General features: G+C 39.1%; 1 protein-coding gene across 1 annotated transcript in view; it reads right to left on the reverse strand.

Moving 5' to 3' along the window:
* LOC126262745 (U3 small nucleolar ribonucleoprotein protein MPP10-like) overlaps positions 1-21,820 on the reverse strand; it is a 75,901-nt gene that overhangs the window by 47,044 nt on the left and 7,037 nt on the right. The window contains exons 3-6 of the mRNA XM_049959554.1: positions 16,639-16,874; positions 14,119-14,240; positions 9,711-10,042; positions 2,207-2,391 (exon numbers count right to left, since the gene is read on the reverse strand). Of these exons, the coding sequence (XP_049815511.1) occupies positions 2,207-2,391; positions 9,711-10,042; positions 14,119-14,240; positions 16,639-16,874 (875 nt within the window). The remainder of the gene's footprint in view (positions 1-2,206; positions 2,392-9,710; positions 10,043-14,118; positions 14,241-16,638; positions 16,875-21,820) is intronic.

A 21,820-nucleotide genomic window follows, 5' to 3' on the forward strand; every position in this document is an offset into this window, starting at 1 on the left:
ATCCACAACTCCTCATCAGTCAGCTGATCTATTCACCTATTCTTCAGCTTTCTCCAGTGGCACCACATTTCTAAGTGCCTTTTCTCTACTTGCCTGTGCAGTTTACCATCCATGATCTTCCATATACATTTAAATTCCAGACAAATAGTTTTAGTAAATACTTCTTAACACTTAAATTTATATTAGACATTTATCATTTTCTCAAAAACTTTTCTTGCTATTGCCAGTCTGCATTTTACACCCTCTCTACTTTGGCAATTATTGATTATTTTGGTGCTCAAATCTCAAAACTCATCAACCACTTTTAGAGTTCCTAATATAATTCCCTCACTACCACTTGATTTAATTTTGTTGATGTTCATCTTATATTCTTTTTTCAAGACATTATTCCTTCCACTAAAGTCATCTTCCCAAGTCGTTTGCTGTCACTGTCAAATTACAATGTTATTGACAAACCTTAATGTTTCTATTTTTCCTTCCTAAATTTTAATTCAACCTCTATATTTCTCCTTGGTTTCCCTTGCTATTTTCTCAGCGTAGAAATTGAGTACCTTTGGGAAACCCTAACTCATTCCCTTCTCGACTACCACATATGTTCAGTAATTATGCAGGTAACTGGTTTAATAACAGAAAACAGTGCACTATATTTCTTCCCATTGCATTCAACAACCTTAAAGTATGAAACTTCCTGGCAGATTAAAACTGTGTGCCCGACCGAGACTCGAACTCGGGACCTTTGCCTTTCGCGGGCAAGTGCTCTACCAACTGAGCTACCGAAGCACGACTCACGCCCGCTACTCACAGCTTTACTTCTGCCAGTACCTCGTCTCCTACCTTCCAAACTTTACAGAAGCTCTCCTGCGAACCTTGCAGAACTAGCACTCCTGAAAGAAAGGATATTGCGGAGACATGGCTTAGCCACAGCCTGGGGGATGTTTCCAGAATGAGATTTTCACTCTGCAGCGGAGTGTACGCTGATATGAAACTTCCTGGCAGATTAAAACTGTGTGCCCGACCGAGACTCGAACTCGGGACCTTTGCCTTTCGCGGGCAAGTGCTCTACCAACTGCGAAAGGCAAAGGTCCCGAGTTCGAGTCTCGGTCGGGCACACAGTTTTAATCTGCCAGGAAGTTTCATATCAGCGTACACTCCGCTGCAGAGTGAAAATCTCATTCTGGAAACATCCCCCAGGCTGTGGCTAAGCCATGTCTCCGCAATATCCTTCCTTTCAGGAGTGCTAGTTCTGCAAGGTTCGCAGGAGAGCTTCTGTAAAGTTTGGAAGGTAGGAGACGAGGTATTGGCAGAAGTAAAGCTGTGAGTACCGGGCGTGAGTCGTGCTTCGGTAGCTCAGTTGGTAGAGCACTTGCCCGCGAAAGGCAAAGGTCCCGAGTTCGAGTCTCGGTCGGGCACACAGTTTTAATCTGCCAGGAAGTTTCATATCAGCGCACACTCCGCTGCAGAGTGAAAATCTCATTCTGGGAACCTTAAAGTAGATTGAAAGTGCAGCATAAATGCTAGAATGGCTTTAGAACGATACAGTTTTGACACAGATAAATTTTTCAGAGGGGAAATAAGTTTTTCAACCAATTAACTTGCTCATTGTAATACATTCATAATATGGTATTATTGTAACTAGTAAGATGAAGTTCTAAGCAATTCATCTGAAACACTGTAACTTTTCATGTATATGAAGTCTGTTAATGGAGAAAGAAGCAAAAGAGGGGATTGCCTACAGAGTCAAGTGGTATACACCAAAAGTCAATGGCAAAATATAGTTGGTAGTCTGTAGAACTGCCAAAAAAGGACTCTGTTGTTAGCACTGACACTGAAAATATTATTCAGAATGTGTCTTTTGTGGCCAGAGCTTCAATATTTTCACATGTCAATCTCACATGCCCCTGCTACATATAGGATACACTGCAGTGAACACCTCAGCAGTGCTGACAGTAAAATTATGTATCTTTCTGTAAATAGTGAACATAGCTAGAGGACTATTCTAATATCAACGTAAACTCATATGTTGTTAATATTCTAATGGGAGTCCAGCATATGCCTAGAATTAATAAGAAAAAATACAACATTGAACATAGGTGAATATGTAAAATATATAATTTTTCAAGTTCAAGTGATACAGTCTAAAAGATAAACCACAAACTACTCACTAATTTATCTGATACTCAGGAAATAGGCCTACAACTACACACACCTGCTCATACACCTCAGCAAGACTCAGTTTGCTCTTTTCTTGATCCAGGATGAGTCTCTTTCTATATTCATGAGGAGATTCTACTGGTTTCTGCTTCCTCACTACATCATCCCAAGCACGGTCTTTAATTCTTTGTTTAATTATGTCCTCCAATTTCAGAGTGGTCTTCTCAGTTCGCACAGGAGCTGCAGACAATAGGTAAACAGGGCTGCATGATTTGTTTACAACAAAATACAGTACATGAAATAATAGCTTCCCTTTATGTGAACTTATATGTCGACACAGGTAGAACACAAATGAATTCAAAAGCACTTCCAACAATAAGACATCAGATATCTCAAAAAGCGACAACTATTTCACTGGAGGATAATTCTGCTGAATCCCTCATCGTCAGAATTTCTGTTGCTTGTAAGTAAATAAATTAAACATGACGATTTGTAGTACTATATTGACTAATGATGTTGGTCCTGACAGTTCATGCTAATTTTAACCACACACACTGTGCAATTCTGTCTACAAATGGGAGAAAAGAAAGTTTCCTGCCTATAAGACTCCAAACATGTCAAACTTTCTTTTGTTACTGCCGTGGTCTCCATGTCATATATGACTGCCACGGTCTCCATGTCATATATGCAGTGGACACAGCACAATTGTTCACAGTTTCTCTCAAATACTTTCAACAAGGTTTAGTAAGAACGTCCTGCCTCTTCTAACAATTCCCACTCAATTTCGTTGAACATCTCAGATATACTTTCATAGCACTGTACGACAGCCTCTTACAGTCCCACAAATATAAATCAGAAATCTTTAAATTTCTGCTGTCATAGCAGCTTGACAGAGGCTCCAAATACTTGAACAGCACTTTAAATACATCACACTGGCATCATGGAAGAATTTTTCTTTAAGGATGCACTGTATCCTCCCACAACACCCCCTTGAATATAAGTTTTACAATTTTTTCGTTACTTCTGGTTTTACATGTTTGTTACATTTCACATCACTTAGTAGTTTTAGTACTCCTGCAGTTACATGAACACTATTCATAGCAAATGACACATTAAAGGAAAGCAATGCTGTGACTAAGATCAAAAACCACTGAAGTCTGAATTTCATACTTGAATGGAAGTGTTACAAATATAATGTTCACAGTTTTTACTTCAACAACATTTGAAAAAAGTGAAAGATCAAGTCCCATGCAGAGTGTGAGAAAAAAGTTTCCAGTCAGTGAGAACAGTCCAAACAGATCTGGTACAATAACAGCTCGTTGTATACAGAAAACAATGTATGGAGTGCCATGCTGTGGCAGGCAAATATTGTATCAGTGTGAGCCAGGAGATAACGGTACGGGGATGGTCAATGCCAGCTGCACCACTAACAGGCAGCAGCCATGGTGACTCATGGCTAGACGGTATAATGGTACAGTCTCCCCCAGGACCCATATGAAATGTCCGATACCACCTGTTTTCTTTTTTTTATATGCATCCAGATAGTTTTCAGACAATTCAGTGCTTCCTAAGACCTTGTATGTGTGTCTTTATATGTACCATTCTGTTCTATTTGATAAAAAGCTTGATATTCATTGAGAAGCGACATGGAATGTTCTGGAAGGACGTGCGTTGTCGTAATTATCGATGGATTGTTGTCACTGATAAAATTATGTACATATACTAAATTAAGTAACTAATCAAGAAATTGAAGTAATAAGTCCTCAGCAATAAATAACTAAGGACTGCAGAGATGTTAGCACAAAAAATCAATGCTTCTAATTAACAAAATGGTAATCTAAAAATCCAGTAACAGAAGAAGACCTCTCTATCTTGAGAAACGGCTTAAAAGTTATTACCAAGCAAAGTATTTTCATTTGTTATTTATTTTTATGTCTTCCTCTGTAATTAATGTTCTTTGTAATTACATTTATAACTAACTCTCCAATTGTTTACATCTCACAATTTTCCAATTTCCAGAATTTAAGGCCTTATTTGTGCTAACTACGTATTTAATTGGATAAAGCATGAGCTCTGTACTACCATTACATGTTGGTAACCAAATCCAAACTGTAATTAATTACTTAACTAAAATAATACAAGAGATATTATTGTAATTAAAGTTCAGAATGATTTTCTTATGGAAAACTAAAGATATTACTATAATAAATTGTCACTGAATATTGTATTTTATACCTTATTCGGCTGTAACATCAGTTTCTTTAAGTTTTGTAAAATTTAATTGTAACATCAATATTATACAAAATAAATAATGCTTTATTTTGGAAGTTATTGTAAATATTCTATACAAAGTGATGCAGCGAGTTAGTTGAGTTGTTTTGTGAGTCAGTTTCTGAAGTTATGTCTGGAAGTCAAAGATATCAGTGAAGTCTGTCCGTGTTTTGTTTACACGACAAGTGTGCAGTTCGGATGTCAACTATACGAATAAATTTTGTGAAGCATGAAAATTTCCCATTCATTCATCAATGGACCAGGCTGAAGAAACTTAAGTAACATTCAACACGAATTGTTACAACGGGCAGTCTGAGAGATGAAGTGGCTTCATCTAAATCCAGGTACCTTAGCTGTGTGGCAGTGGTCTGAAACTTTTGGGGCATCTGGTTTTTAACAAAGATACTTTGGTTCCCCCTCTTGTGTATAGCCAAATGTATGGTCCCAGACATATGAGGGAGACCAATAAATGTGATGGTATGGGGGTTATGAGCTCTCTGGGACAGGCACCAAAGATTAAATAATGTATGGTAAGTGTGCTCTTGTAGCAGCTCTATCATGCTACAACTGGTCACAAGGATAAACTGTTACGTAGTGAGGAACCTTTTAATAACTTGCTGTAATTTCCAGAATCTTACCGACTCTCTTCCTGCACATCTCGCAGCAGCCGTGCTTCAAAAGGCGGTTGTTCAGGCTTTTGACAGGTGGTCACATTAATGCAATTAGACAGTGTAATTACTGTTAATATCTACTTACAGCTCAACATAATCATATGTTCAAAATAATATATGACACATGATGTAAATCCTGTTATCAATTTCTCATCACATGACTGTAGAATAACAAATAGCTACACAATTACGTATAGTGAAAATCATATTTAACATGAAATCATACTTTTGTTCTGATGAAATAATTTTACACTTATTTTTTCTTATCTTAACGTAAAAAGATTTCACTTATCAAATGAACAAAATCAGTTTTTGCAGTTGCAATGAGCCACAAATTTATTGCTGTCCGATCTTTTACATTTATTTTTTCCTGTTATGCTGAACAAAGTAAACAGTGGGTGCTAATATGTAATTGCTTGTCTGTAGGTACTGTTATTATCACAACACTTCTAACATTTTTCAGATTCATAAATGAGTAAGGCGAAGTTGGTGAAACATATGTGGCAATCAATTGATTGTGTGTCAATATTATATTATATTGTTCTTTATATGCAGCTACCATAAATTTATTTATTTTTACATGCAATGGCAAAGGAATTGTGACAAAGCAAACTGCTGTTTCATTACCTTTTCAGCTGAACACTGCTGCCATACCAGTGTGTGTGTGTGTGTGTGTGTGTGTGTGTGTGTGTGTGTGTCGAGGAGGTGGCTTGCACATGCATGTATGCTCTTGTATAGTATGTATGACTACTCTAGTTCAAAAAAGGATCTGAAAGCTATCAACATTATCAGCCTTGTTTATGTGCCTTTTGACAACTCCATGTTTCTACTATTCAGTAAGATGTATGTTGGAAATGTACAGTTTATACCTATAAGACTAAATTTTAGCAGATAATGGATACTCCCCCCCCCATGAACCATGGACCTTGCCGTTGGTGGGGAGGCTTGCGTGCCTCAGTGATACAGATGGCCGTACCGTAGGTGCAACCACAACGGAGGGGTATCTGTTGAGAGGCCAGACAAATGTGGTTCCTGAAGAGGGGCAGCAGCCTTTTCAGTAGTTGCAGGGGCAACAGTCTGGATGATTGACTGATCTGGCCTTGTAACATTAACCAAAACGGCCTTGCTGTGCTGGTACTGGGAACGGCTGAAAGCAAGGGGAAACTACAGCCGTAATTTTTCCCGAGGGCATGCAGCTTTACTGTATGGTTGAATGATGATGGCGTCCTCTTGGGTAAAATATTCCGGAGGTAAAATAGTCCCCCATTCGGATCTCCAGGTGGGGACTACTCAAGAGGACGTCGTTATCAGGAGAAAGAAAACTGGCATTCTACGAATCGGAGCATGGAATGTCAGATCCCTTAATCAGGCAGGTAGGTTAGAAAATTTAAAAAGGGAAATGGATAGGTTAAAGTTAGATATAGTGGGAATTAGTGAAGTTCGGTGGCAGGAGGAACAAGACTTTTGGTCAGGTGAATACAGGGTTATAAATACAAAATCAAATAGGGGTAATGCAGGAGTAGGTTTAATAATGAATAAAAAAATAGGAGTGCGGGTTAGCTACTACAAACAGCATAGTAAATGCATTATTGTGGCCAAGATAGACACAAAGCCCATGCCTACTACAGTAGTACAAGTTTATATGCCAACTAGCTTTGCACAGGATGAAGAAATTGATGAAATGTATGATGAGATAAAATAAATTATTCAGGTAGTGAAGGGAGCTGAAAATTTAATAGTCATGGGTGACTGGAATTCGAGAGTAGGAAAAGGGAGAGAAGGAAACATAGTAGGTGAATATGGATTGGGGTTAAGAAATGAAAGAGGAAGCCGCCTGGTAGAATTTTGCACAGAGCATAACTTAATCATAGCTAACACTTGGTTCAAGAATCATCAAAGAAGGTTGTTTACATGGAAGAATCCTGGAGATACTAGTAGGTATCAGATAGATTATATAATGGTAAGACAGAGATTTAGGAATCAGGTTTTAAATTGTAAGATGTTTCCAGGGGCAGATGTGGACTCTGACCACAATCTATTGGTTATGAACTGTAGATTAAAACTGAAGAAACTGCAAAAAGGTGGGAATTTAAGGAGATGGGATCTGGATAAACTGAGAGAACCAGAGGTTGTAGAGAGTTTCAGGGAGAGCATAAGGGAACAATTGACAGGAATGGGGGAAAGAAATACAGTAGAAGAAGAATGGGTAGCTCTGAGGGATGAAGTAGTGAAGGCAGCAGAGGATCAAGTAGGTAAAAAGACGAGGGCTAGTAAAAATCCTTGGGTAACAGAAGAAATATTGAATTTAATTGCTGAAAGGAGAAAATATAAAAATGCAATAAATGAAACAGGCAAAAAGGAATACAAACATCTCAAAAATGAGATCAACAGGAAGTGCAAAATGGCTAAGCAGGGATGGCTAGAGGACAAATGTAAGGATGTAGAGGCTTATCTCACTAGGGGCAAAATAGATACTGCCTACAGGAAAATTAAAGAGACCCTTGGAGAAAAGAGAACCACTTGTATGAATATCAAGAGCTCAGATGGAAACTCAGTTCTAAGCAACGAAGGGAAAGCAGAAAGGTGGAAGGAGTATATAGAGGGGCTATATAAGGGCGATGTACTTGAGGACAATATTATAGAAATGGAAGAGGATGTAGATGAAGATGAAATGGGAGATACGATACTGAGTGATGAGTTTGACACAGCTCTGAAAGACCTAATTCGAAACAAGGCCCCGGGAGTAGACAACATTCCATTAGAACTACTGACGGCCTTGGGAGAGCCAGTCCTGACAAAACTCTACCATCTGGTGTGCAAGATGTATGAGACAGGCGAAATACCCTCAGACTTCAAGAAGAATATAATAATTCCAATCCCAAAGAAAGCAGGTGTTGACAGATGTGAAAATTACCAAATTATCAGTTTAATAAGTCACAACTGCAAAATACTAACACGAATTATTTACAGATGAATGGAAAAACTGGTAGAAGCCGACCTTGGGGAAGATCAGTTTGGATTCCGTAGAATTGCTGGAACACGTGAGGCAATACTGACCTTACGACTTATCTTAGAAGAAAGATAAAGAAAAGGCAAACCTATGTTTCTAGCATTTGTAGACTTAGAGAAAGCTTTTGACAATGTTGACTGGAATACTCTATTTCACATTCTAAAGGTGGCAGGGGTAAAATACAGGGAGCGACAGGCTATTTTCAATTTGTACAGAAACCAGGTGGCAGTAATCAGAGTCGAGGGGCATGAAAGGGAAGCAGTGGTTGGGAAGGGAGTGAGACAGGGTTATAGCCTCTCCCCAATGTTATTCAATCTGTATATTGAGCAAGCGGTAAAGGAAACAAAAGAAAAATTCGGAGTAGGTATTAAAATCCATGGAGAAGAAATAAAAACTTTGAGGTTCGCCGATGACATTGTAATTCTGTCAGAGACAGCAAAGGTCTTGGAAGAGCAGTTGAACGGAATGGACAGTGTCTTGAAAGGAGGATATAAGATGAACATCAACAAAAGCAAAACGAGGATAATGGAATGTAGTCGAATTAAGTCGGGTGATACTGAGGGAATTAGATTAGGAAATGAGACACTTAAAGTAGTAAAGGAGTTTTGCTATTTGGGGAGCAAAATAACTGATGATGGTCGAAGTAGAGAGGATATAAAATGTAGACTGGCAATGGCAAGGAAAGCGTTTCTGAAGAAGAGAAATTTGTTAACATAGAGTATAGATGTAAGTGTCAGGAAGTCGTTTCTGAAAGTATTTGTATGGAGTGTAGCCAAATATGGAAGTGAAACATGGACGATAAATAGTTTGGACAAGAAGAGAATAGAAGCTTTTGAAATGTGGTGCTACAGAAGAATGCTTAAGATTAGATGGGTAGATCACATAACTAATGAGGAGGTATTGACTAGAATTGGGAAGGAGTTTGTGGCACAACCTGACAAGAAGAAGGGACCGGTTGGCAGGACATGTTCTGAGGCATCAGGGGATCACAAATTTAGCACTGGAGGGCAGTGTGGCAGGTAAAAATCGTAGAGGGAGACCAAGAGATGAATACACTAAGCAGATTCAGAAAGATGTAGACTGCAGTAAGTACTGGGAGATGAAGAAGCTTGCACAGGATAGAGTAGCATGGAGAGCTGCATCAAACCAGTCTCAGGACTGAAGACCACAACAACAACAACAACAACAACAACATAATGGATACTGGACTGTAATAAAATTTAACAAGATCAAAAATACAGTACCAGCATACCCCTCCAGCAAGCACTGTTTAATACAGCGCGCACACACACGCACACACACACACACACACACACACACACACAATACTTCACCAGTTTTGTATCACACACACACACACACACACACACACACACACACACACAATACTTCACCAGTTTTGTATATTATGCCAATTTGTAATTCTCTCCCCCCTCCCCCCCCCCTCTCTCTCTCTCTCTCTCTCTCTCTCTCTCTCTCTCTCTCTCTCTCTCAAGCAATACTACATGGTTATACACTGCAGTCTTGGCAAATACTTTATTGGACATTATGTATTTTGATATATATTAGCTGCAGAACACTGAGAACATTACAAATAAAATTGTTACCTGGTCTTGTGACACTGTCAAATTCAACTGCTTCCTCCAGCAGCGAATTGTGGGGACGAGTGTCAGCACCAACTTCACCTTTAAGCTGCCATGGTTTTTCAGAAAGTGCTTGTTGTTCTAGTTTGGCTACCTTTTCATCTAGTCGTGCCTTCCTTCGTTCAAGACTAGACAAGGCAGTCTCCTCACTGACAGCAACAGACTTTTTGGTCCCTGTATCTGTGCATTTAATTTCATTTTCCTGCAATTGCTCTATGTTTCTTTCTGTGTCATCGTCATCTTCGTCTTCATCATCATCCCCATCATCATCATCATCTTCAGCTGGCAGACTGAACCTGTGAGTAAGTTTTGAAAACTTTTATATTAAGAACTAGAAACTAAATAACAAATGCACTCACAATCTTAACATACAAAGACAAAAATACACCTATACACTTTCATTCTGCAAAAGAAAAGGAAATACTACACTAATATTGTAAATGAAATCTGTACACTTCTCCTCTGCTGCTCCCACCACAACATTTTAGTGTTATATGTTAAAGCATCCCATCAGAATTGAAACATATAATTGTAGCAATTACAAATAGACACATTAGTTCACTAATAATATGTTTTTGTTCACATGACCATCATCTACAGCAGCTGTTATGTGTCAATTATTATTGTTTTTCCTTGTCTTAAGCTTACTGCAATTTGTCAGTGTTTCTCACCTGTTGTACCAACCGGTAAAAAAACACCGAAAGGAATGTGTGTGCCACATTTATAAAAGAGAACTGTTTTTAATCTATAAATACCACCCCTCCTTTCAAAATGATCTTCACCTTTACAGATTCTGCCAGTCCCTGTCCCTCACAAGCCTGGTACTGCAAAGACAACTCCAAGCCATAGGCATTCCAGAGCCACCTGTACTCCCTCTGCAAGATACTACTACTGTGCAGTCCTTGCTACATACATCTTTGAAATTGAATGCCTTGCTCTCCAGTACCTGGAGGAGCATTCCAAACACCACCTCCATAAATTATCCAACCTGCTGACATCCTACTGCTGCCTGAGAGCACCACTATCCAGTCCATACCCTATGCACTGTGTTTTTCTTTGTCAATCCCTCAGAGCACCCAAACCTGCCTAGCTGATCTTTTCAACCTGTCACATCCCCCAAAACTCCCTACTAACACTCCACCAAATCTAGAGCTGAAACATTCCTGTAACACTATTGTTAACCCTTCTATTGAAACCCTCAGCCCCACAAAAGTTCCAGTCCTATCCAGAGGCCTCACCTTTAATCACACACCCCAATTTAACCATGCTGGACTTATCAAAACTTGTCAAGGACCTACTCCCCTTCTCTTGATCCCTGCAAAGGCAACACTTCTTTGCCACCAATCCCTCCAACCAAAGCTAGCCTATTACAATTTTCAACATTATCATCAGCTGTAATTTCATTATTAATTTACTGGCAATCTGTTTCAACAATACAATTCATCATCTTCATGACCTCCAAATATATAGTGGCTAAATTTTCCCAAAAGACATCAATCAGAAAGCCCCACATGAAAATAACTGTACCCGCATCAGCTCTTGTAGTGCTTTCTATACATGCAGTATACATTTAGAAAACCTTGTGATGATGAAATGTATTGTTGAAACTGGTTGCCAATGAACTGATAATGAAATTACAGCTGACGAAAGGTTGAAAATAGTAATATTCCTATCGGCTGTGATCCTCTCCTCCTATTTAATACAGGTGGATATGCCAAAAAGCCAACCTAATCCCAACACTGAACCCTATCTCCCCAGTTCACACTACCATCCAACTGTGATCCCTCCCAACTCTCCACTGGTCACCTTACAGGAATTCCTTACCTCCAACTTGGCCTCACCATCCTTCACACGTCCCTTCCTCAGAATACCTACCTCTCAGCAGAAGAAAAGGACACCCATACACAACTTCAAAAACAAATTCTGACCTAATCATCCTACCTGCAGACAAAGATTGCACCACTGTTATGAATTGCACTGACTACCTGGTGGAAGGCCACTGTCTATGTGACTCCACTTACAAATTCTGTCAGAATGACCCCACCCCAGAGGTCAAACGTAACCTCCAATCCCGGTTTGAAGCCTTAGGCCCTTCATCGAACCTCTCCCCTGAATACATTTCTCTCCTAACCACTATGACATCCATACTCCCACCTTCTACATGCTCCCCAATATCCACAAACCCAACAATCCTGGACACCCCATTGTGGCTGGTTATTGTGCTCTCATTGAAAGAATTTTGGCCCTCACTGACCAACACCTTCAGCCAACTGCCCGAAATCTAGCCTCCTACGTCAAAGGTACCGACCACTTCCTTCATCAACTCTCCACCATCCCCATCTCTTTACCTTGTGGACACCTACTCATCAATGTTGATGCCACTTCCCTCTAAACCAACATCCCTCATGCCCAAGATCTTGCCACTATTGAACACTACCTTTCCCAGCATCTTTCAGGCTCCATACTAACAGCCTCACTCCTCACACACTTGACTAACTTTATTCTAACTCACAACTACTTCTCCTTTGAAGGTAAGATATACAAACAAATATGCAACACAGCCATGGGCACCTGCATGGCATCCTCCTATGCCAGCTTGTTCATAGGTCATGTAGAGAGACTTTTCTAGCCTCCCATAAGACCAAACCCCCATCCTAGTTCAGGTTCACTTATATCTTAATGATCTCAACTCAGTGCCAGGACACCCTATCCCTATTCCTTCACAACCTCAACACCTTCTCTCCCATCTGCTTCACCTGGTCCTCCTCAACCCACCGTGATACCTTCCTGGACTTTGACAACCTCCTCTCTAATGGTTCCATTCACACCTCTGTCCACATTAAACCCACCAACCACCAAAAGTTCTTGCACTGTGACCACTATAATCTCTTCCACACCAAAAAATCCCTCCCATACTGCCTGACCACCCAGCGATGGCATATCTGCCGTGGTAAGAACTCCCTTGTCCCCTCCACTGAAGGTCTCACCAAGGTCTTCATAAACAGGCGCTATCTCCCAAGAGTCTGCAAACAGATCTCACACCCCCAACCCTCCCACCACACCAAAGACTAGCGACAAAAGTGTGTCCCTTTGTCACTCATCACCACTCCAGACTGGAACAATGGAAGCACATCCTTCGCAAGTGCTCTGCTTAACAATCATCATGCCCTGAAATGAGACAGATCCTGCCACCTCTCCTGAACTGGTGTTCCATCATGTACCCAGCCTGCACAACATCCTTGTCCATCCCTATGCCACTCCCAATGCCAACCCCTTGCAACAGAGATCATATGCCTGTGGAAGACCAAGATTCCACAAATTTTTATATTGGTATGACTATGAACCCGTCATCCGCCAGGATGAACAGCCACCACCAAACTGTGGCCAAGAGCAAAGTAGATCACCATGTGGCGCAATGTGAAGCTGAACATAACATGCTCGACTTCAATGGCTGCTTCACTACTCAAGCCAATGGATCCTCCCCTGCACCATTAGCTTTTCTGCAACGCGCAGGTGGGAGTTATCCTTACAACACATACTACACTCCCAAAATTATCCCAGCCTCAACCTACATTAATATACTGTCCCCCGCCCTCTGCCAACCCACCTGCCCATCTTTCCCCTTCAACTCTCCTCTCCTCTTTCGCTCTTTCCCCTGCCCTCCCCTCTCCCTGCTCCACAGCCTCCCTACACTGTGTCTGTTGGCAATCTGGTCCCTGCAGGCTCTGGCAGACCCAGCACTCTTCTCTCCCTCCACCCATACACTGCTATCCCCTTCCCCACCCCCTCTAACGAATGCTGTGGCAAAAAACTAATGTGTAAGTGTCTTTACGTTGTGTCTGTCTGCAACTTAACCTGTCGTCTTTATGCTAAATAGCGATCTATCTTTTCCTTACACTGTTAAAATGTAAACCATTCCAAAATAATCACTAAGTGTGCTCTATAAACAAAAGTGAAACATAACTGGTGAAAACCACACTTAAACTGCAATAAGCTTAAGAAAGGAAAAAACAATAAGTTGGTAAGTACTTATTTTCAGGAGGCAAAAGCCTATTACTGCTGATACACCCAATTAAAAGTGTAAGTTTGCCTTGGCCTAACAAGTGGGCCCCCTCTCGTCGCAGGAACTGAATGATTTGCCTCTCCTTTCTTATCTTCTACAACCTATGCGTCTTTCCTCCATGAGGAAGAAAATATTAGCTCCAAATGCTATGAATAGTTCTCAGTTTTACATGTTTGTATCAGGAATACTGAAATTCTGCCTTCCAAAGGTAAATAATGGACATCTATCTTGTCCCTTTACAATTTTATAGTTTTTGTGTTGAATTTTCCTTTTGATAAAATATATAGTAATAATAAGACCGTTCATTACCTTACACTCCTCTTGTTACTTCTTCCATTTGCTTGGTCATCAATGTGTGTTCGGTCAGTTGTGCGCCCACCTAAATCTGGTTCATCAAAGAAATCTCCATACTTTGCTCTGAGTGCAGATCCCTGTTACAAAGTGATGTAAAGATGGAAGACGTGTTTAATATTAACAGTTCGGTTCTTGTAATAGTCATAGATTATATTTATAGTTTCTGCACAACAATGAGCTTGACTGGTGCAAAATACTATTAACTTTTGGTCCTTCAAAAGGTAGCCATGGTGAATAACAAAAAAAATCTTACAATGTATTACCCTGCAAGGAGAAGTGGTAATGTGGCCACAGCAGGAACTAATTTGGCCATGTGACTAGGGACAGCCATGCTCTGATTAAAATAGTATGCTTTGTTACATTTTTGTGCGAAAAGTATTGCTGGATAAAAATGCCAGTCAGTGTTTAACTGTTGTTCATGCAGACAACGACATGAGATTCACTTCTCATATATGACTCAAAAATCGAAACATTGGATTATCACTCAGAAATGGACAGTAAAAGATTTCAAAAATGTGTATAGTCCCAGGTTATCCAGGCTTACCCCCATAAAATATTATTGTTTTTGGCAGTGCACCTAGTCACAATAAGCAGGAAAATGAACCAATGTCTACTTGTTCTCTAAAATGTGAAATGCAATTCTGGGTGGCCAAATACAAATATTATCAGCCATGTCTACAGAAAGTCAAACTTTTGGCATTAGTGAAGAATCACCAGCCTTGTTCTGTTTATTACATAGGCAAAATTTTTGCAATAAAATGGATTTGTTTTCCTCCTACTGCCACCATACCATTCAGACCTAAATACCTTCTATAATTTGGAAGGAAAGATGTTTTGATGGACCAAGAAACAGAAAATATAATTATATCATATGGTGTGTATTCCAGCCAAGAATCATTATTGTCAGCAACTGAATTGGTATATAATAAACTGACAGAGACAGCTGAGGAAAACAATGAGATCAACGTGGGACGTAGTTCTTCTGAGACTGCCAGCAAAGCTTTCTAAGAAGCTACAGTAAGATAAAGATACTGTTCATCCTGTTTCTGTATTAAATATGTATTTAGTTCAGTGGTACATATATCAGGGTCATGCAATGCACCATCAAGTTGTAGTGTTGGCTGTGCCACATGTGGTATTCCTGCCTCGGGTTATATCACTGTAAAAAAGAATAGCTGGTGCTAGGCAATGTCAATCGGCCATATGAACCTGTCATGGGGATGGAATATATACATTTGCAAACAGCCGCTATCTCCTGAAGGTGGAATTTCACAGAGGCACAATGCCCATCAAGTGTCTGCAAATGTATAACAGACAGCTGCAAGGCTTCTACTTGCCTTTTTTTAAATGTTGATTATTTGGTTACAGTGGTTTTGTGTAGAGTGAAGGAAAAAAGTACTGTGTTGACCATGATGTATTTTCTTTATTTATTTGAAGAGATGTTTCTCTGATGAAACAAGATACACAAGTGCAGAAATATTTTCTCAATTAACAGAACAACAACCGCACTATCCTTTGTACCAGGCTTTTTCCTACCTGCAAACACTCTCATCCATAATCGTTTGTGGGTGACAAAATATTCACTACCTCAGAAAGGGAGGGCAGAGGAAGGGAGAGGATAGCAGGGATCGACTTTTTGAAACCTATAAGAAGGTGAGCAAATAAAAAAGTTCGTGTGACGATCAAAATGATAAGGCAAAGGTTTAGAAATTAAAATAAAAAACTGAACAAAGTCAGTTTGATAAAAATTTAACAATAAAAATTTTAAAGCCTCTGTAGGGATTCAAACTCATAACCTCTGCTGGTGACAAATATACCATATTTAAACCCCTATACTGTGCCTCGGCTCAGGACAAGTACAAGATTTTAATACTCTGGATTCTATAGCATTCTGTTCAGAACAAGTCCAAAAATTTTAATGCTCTGGATGTTTTAAAAAGCTCCAAAGGTGCTGATAATGTCACTTACAGAGTTGACTAAATCAGAACAGCACATTTACATAACCATAATCCACTCGTGTTACACAAGTGACACATGAATGCAATATTTGATCAGGTTAGCAAATTAGATTCAAGATTAGCTTGTAAACATGATTGTGAACATTGCCGTCAGATTTCAAAATCAGATTTTCATCTTCTGCAAATTATGTAGTTTGTAAAAATGGCGGTAGATGGGCGGCATATGACACCACTCCATTCGTAAGAATACTGGAAAGTATGCCAGTGTTGCTCTGCTACCCCTTCACGCCCCCCCCCCCCCTCTCCCCTCCCCAACCTATTTCTTGAGCATAAACACAGTGGTGCTGCCACCATGGCAAGATTACCCCATCACTTAGCTGAGTAATACTCAATGCTATTGATGTTATCATGACACAAAAAGCACCACATACAAAATCTGCAACCAAAACCATAAAATTCATACATTTTTTGGTATCTCTTATGTTTTACAGAAGGAAAATAAAAAATTAATTTGTACTTCATCATTGCTGTCTTCAGAAGGCATGTCCTCAAAGTAATCTATTGACTCAACATCATCATTGTCATCATCATCATCATCATCTAACTGTCCATCTGCCTTGTCCCCAACTATTTTCTTTGAATTCAGGCGGTTGTTTGAGTTTTCTTTCCTATCTTCCTTGTCTAGGAACTCTTCCATCTCTCCCAATTTAAAGAATTTATCATCTACAACTGATGTTTTCTGTCCTCCACTGGCTGAAAACAGACATTAAAATTCATATTATAACATATGCAAATAAAACACAGACACACATGAATAATTCTTAAGCATTTTAATTACATATATAAAATTAACATCAAATTTTTCAATAAATGGTATGCTTCCAGATATTCTACCAAGTTGTTGTTTCCATTTTATGAACAATATTTCAATGACTGAACCAGCTGACTCCTTCAGGTGCTGCAAGTTAGACACAGAGAGAAAACTACAGTTAGAATCATTTTAACTGGCTGTAAAACAGATGACTGCTTCTTGGAATTCATGAGTCATTGTATTTGACTAACTGGGATACAGTAAAATTTTAACTGGTTCTTGCAACGTAATATTAATGAACTGTTTGCATAATTAGGTTAGACAGCCAATATTAGTGTGCAAAAAGTGTCTTGTAATAATATTATAATTCAGAGTAGTGAGTGAGTGCTGTAAGTTATAAAGATCAAGTTTTGCCTTTATAACTCATAGCATTCACTCATTACCAAGCAGCTGACGATCACGCCTTCCAGCACACACTACAACTGTATTCATGCAGCTTACTGATGGGTATTTTATTATCATAATCTTTTAAGATTTCTGTATCTAGTTAACATGCTATGTAAATCATGAGTTCCCTTGTAGGAATTTGTACTAAATTTCAGTGATTGCCTACAGTCTGAGGATGGTCTTTCATGACTGAAGCAAGTCACAATTATAAAACATCTGTTTTTTGCACTCAAGACTGATTATTTTATCATCATCTGTCTGCATTGATAATGTGATCCACACTGAACAAGGAAATAGTTTTTGTTCCCTGTTGCTGGAAGTTTATACCAGTTTGTAACATATCCTCCTATGATACGAGTTGCTCCTGCCCACAAACTGTGTAACTGCTTGCTGCCAAATCCTATAGTGCATTTCAAAACTTTCCATCCCCATGAAGACAGCATCACTGCTGCATAGTACTGTGTCAAGTGATTGTAATGTTGCCTGTCATTGATTCTCTTTGAAAAAAGCTTAAAATATTTTGGCGGGTAATGGTACAACCACCTTCAACATGAGTCAGTGACTGAATGAAAACCACTAGTCACAATACATATAAAATATCGTAAGAAGATATAATACTGACCTGGATACATGCCAAAGAGATGATTTATTTTTAGTCAATATAAATGGGATGTGTTTGAAGATCTGCCTTATAGCCCAAACTTGACTGCAGATTTTTTGCACTCCTCAAACCTACTAAAACATGGTTTGGCTTTCAACACTTTGAGCCTGAGGAAGAATTTTCAGTGACTACCATGAGCTGACTACAATCTCATAAATTTGTGCAGAAGGAATTAGCCTGCTTGTTAAGAGACATGAAAAAGTCTCAAAGTGAAATGGTGATTATGCAGAGCTATAATAGAAAAGTGTAATATTTAGATTTTTGTAATAATTTGCTTTCAACTGTTGCAGTATTTATTTATAGCTTAACTAAGGTTAACTTCAGAATACATCTCTATTTCCTCTGACAAGTTCAAAAATGTTCAAAATCTTATGGGACTTACACACTACTTAACCTAAATTATCCTAAGGACAAACACACGCACCCATGCCCGAGGGAGGACTCGAACCTCCGCCGGGACCAGCCGCACAGTCCATGACTGCAGCACCTCTGACAAGAAAAAAGTTTCCTGAAGTAATTGCAAAATACAAGCCAATTAATTGGCCAAAGTAGGAAAGTTACAGAATGACAAAATTACATTCATTAATTCAAAATCCATTATCAGAGCCTATATTCATTGTGATGAAGAAATAGGCATGGTTTGCAATGAAGCTTAAGCCTAAGAGTTTATAAGAGAAAATTCTTCTACAATGTTAATCAGGTCTGTTTCCCTGGAGAATTGGCTGTACAAAAAAAAGACTACTTTGCATTGTTTGAATGGTGTCGAATGGCCTGTTGCTTTATCTCTTCCTCTGATGCATCCCTTGACATTACCTGCAACACAGAATCTAACATTTGTCCAGACAGGTCAGACAACAACAAATGATCACAATAGAGTCATTACAGTTATTTACATTAAACACTCGTGGGAGTCACTGCAGTCAGATATACTAAATGCACAGTGAATCAAAGTGTTGTGCTTTGGAGGGAGTAGAGTGACATTACTATTACTCTCTCTCTCTCTCTTTTTTTTTTTTTTTCTTTTTAACATCTCCGTAGTTGTAATGGATTTTTTATTCTCGATCCGAGTCTGTTCTCACGAGGTTTAATAAAAAGTTTCTTCATAACTTTACTTTGGTTTGTGTTACTTACATAGTATTTACAGCGAATATTGTCATAAAGTGGTGAACCCACAAGCAAAAAGAGCTAAAGTTCATGCAAATGGATGCACAAAATCAGGCAATATCATTGGGTAAAAATGAAAGAAGAGATGAGAACACAGCTGGCAGCCTTACGGGACAATTTGCAGAGGCAAATCGCAGGTCTGCCAATTAGCGAAGTCAGACAAGTCTACCGACCAGTCCGCAGTCACAAAACAGGACTAGATGTGCTATAAGGGACAGACCGCAGAGGAAGGTATGGACCCTGCAGTTCCTACTGGACAAACCAGCACTATAGTCTGCAATGCTGGAACTGGTGTACTAGCAAAATGGGGTAATGGATGAGTGCACAAAATTTGCAGCAGTGGTGAAACACATTAGACAACAGGGTAGCCGCTATCAGCACAGCCGCTGGAGGAGCAACAATACACATGCTTGAAGAAAGCACTAATTGATTACAAGTATAAACCATTTGATCATTCTATCAAGCAAGGGTTACATTATGAGCAAATGGGGGACGGGACTCCCTCCGAGTATCTGCAGCACTTGTGTGGCATCGTAGGAGACACAGATTTACCAAACAGAATGCTGATGCATATGTGGTTCGCACAGCTACCAGAAGCAATGAAAACATCAGTGGTTAAATGTGAAAAAGACGATATTACCACACTAATAAAGTCCATGCAACATTAAACTACTCACAGACAGTGGGCATCGCACTGGTTCCTAGCAACTGTGAAAATGAGGCAGCAGCTATACACAGAAGCCAACAACTAAATCAACAACTAAATCAACAGCTGCATGAACTGCAACAGAACATATCAAAACTATTATCAGTGACCATGAGGAGGTTGTAGCAACAATGATTACTGAAGTAAAAAAGGTGACTAAAACACATGGGAAGATTCATGTGCTATAATGAAGTCATTAGTTTCATGGAATGTGAAGAATGGAGAAAACAAAGCACAATTTCTTACCAAATTAAACTTAAAACTATTGAATAACACCAACACTACTACTTTAAAATAGATATGTACTACCTTCAACAGACCTAACTGCGCGAGAGTAATTCATAGGAGATTTCTATGTAGTTTGTCGTAAGGCATGTAATGTTAAGCATATGCGTACTATACTTTCTATATTCAAATGTTGGTAGATTTTGACATTGACTGAGAACTAAAATAGGATACTTGAAGTTACAATGCAACTGAAAGCTTTTAGAACTCAAAACTATCACATTTTCTATTGATAGGAAACTAGCGGTACACAGGAAGGTAGTTTAGAGATTTCATGACAAACATGATTTGTTAATATCTGACTGCGGTACGGGACGGGACAGGATGTGAAATTAGCTAACAAAGATCACAATATTTTCTGGAGGAGTGGAAAAAGGTGCCCTAAGCTGCATTTCAACAGATATGTTGGCTCAACTTGAGCTTTCGACATCACTTTTCTGCTTTGACCTGCAACTTAACTGTGTTGTGTGACATCAGGTGGCATGGCATATTTGAAATGCATCATGTTTGTTGAGGGTGTGTTGGAGTAGGCAATGGTGCACACTGGTGAGGGATATTTATGTTTCTAAATTGTTTGTGAGTGTTGTTAGTGATATTAAACTCCTTGGCTGTTGTTTGTGGTAATACTATTAGAAGAGATTGTTGCAGTTTGTCAGTGAGTTGTTTTGATGTTGGCACTTATGGACAATAGATGCATTTTTAGGTTTGGAATTATTAGGTAGATATGTTGTTTATGGATGGAGATTTAAGTTTATGTTTTGTTTTTTGTTGGTTATGTATTTGACAATGAAGTTCATGAGCATGACTGCACGTTGCAATGAGGGACAACATGATCAACATGATTAAATTCTATAGTTATTCAGTTTAAGTGCAGAAGATGAGAAGTGTTACATTTCAGGAGAAGATATGAGAGAGAGTGAAGTTGCCACACTTGGGACCAGTCCAGTAATGTGTCACTGTCGGGGGACAACATTTGGCTTTCTACCAGGAGAGTTCCCTGGTTTGAGAAGTCTGGGTGTGCTACTATGAAGATTGTGTTGTTGACACACTGTTTCTGCTATTGCTAGATTTGTGTGTCAGCTGACTGGTTGGTTTGGTAAGTTTGTTCTTAGTTATTATTTTTTTAATTGTAGTCTGTATGGTATACGTGTCTTTGTCCATAATTTTGCATTTCTTGTACACAGAAGTAGGAGTAAGTGCAATTTATTTATGAATTTTTTGGTTATATTGTTAGTTGCTGGGATTATGAGTAGTAGGTATCATGGAGTTTGATTTACTTATATTGGTGAGGTCAGGTTTTCAATGTTGGTCACGTTTGGTTTTCTGGTTTCATGGAATAGAATAGCTGACTGATACTGTCAATACTGCCTTTCATTGGCTTTTGTAATTTTTCACTAAGTGTATCTGTTGCATCTTTTAACATTTTTCGGATGATTTGGTTTAGGACCTTGTATTGCTATCAGTCTTTCAAGTGACTGATATAGCTCAAATAATGTTGCCAATACCGTCTTTTAGTTTTAGGATTTTTCACTATATGTATTGGTCATGGCTATTTTAGTGCAATTTAGCTCGGGATTTTTATATTTGTATCAGTCTTTAAATAAAACTACATAGGTCAACTGAAG

This window comes from Schistocerca nitens, chromosome 6 (genome assembly GCF_023898315.1).
Source record: "Schistocerca nitens isolate TAMUIC-IGC-003100 chromosome 6, iqSchNite1.1, whole genome shotgun sequence".
NCBI classification, from domain to species: Eukaryota; Metazoa; Arthropoda; class Insecta; order Orthoptera; family Acrididae; genus Schistocerca; species Schistocerca nitens.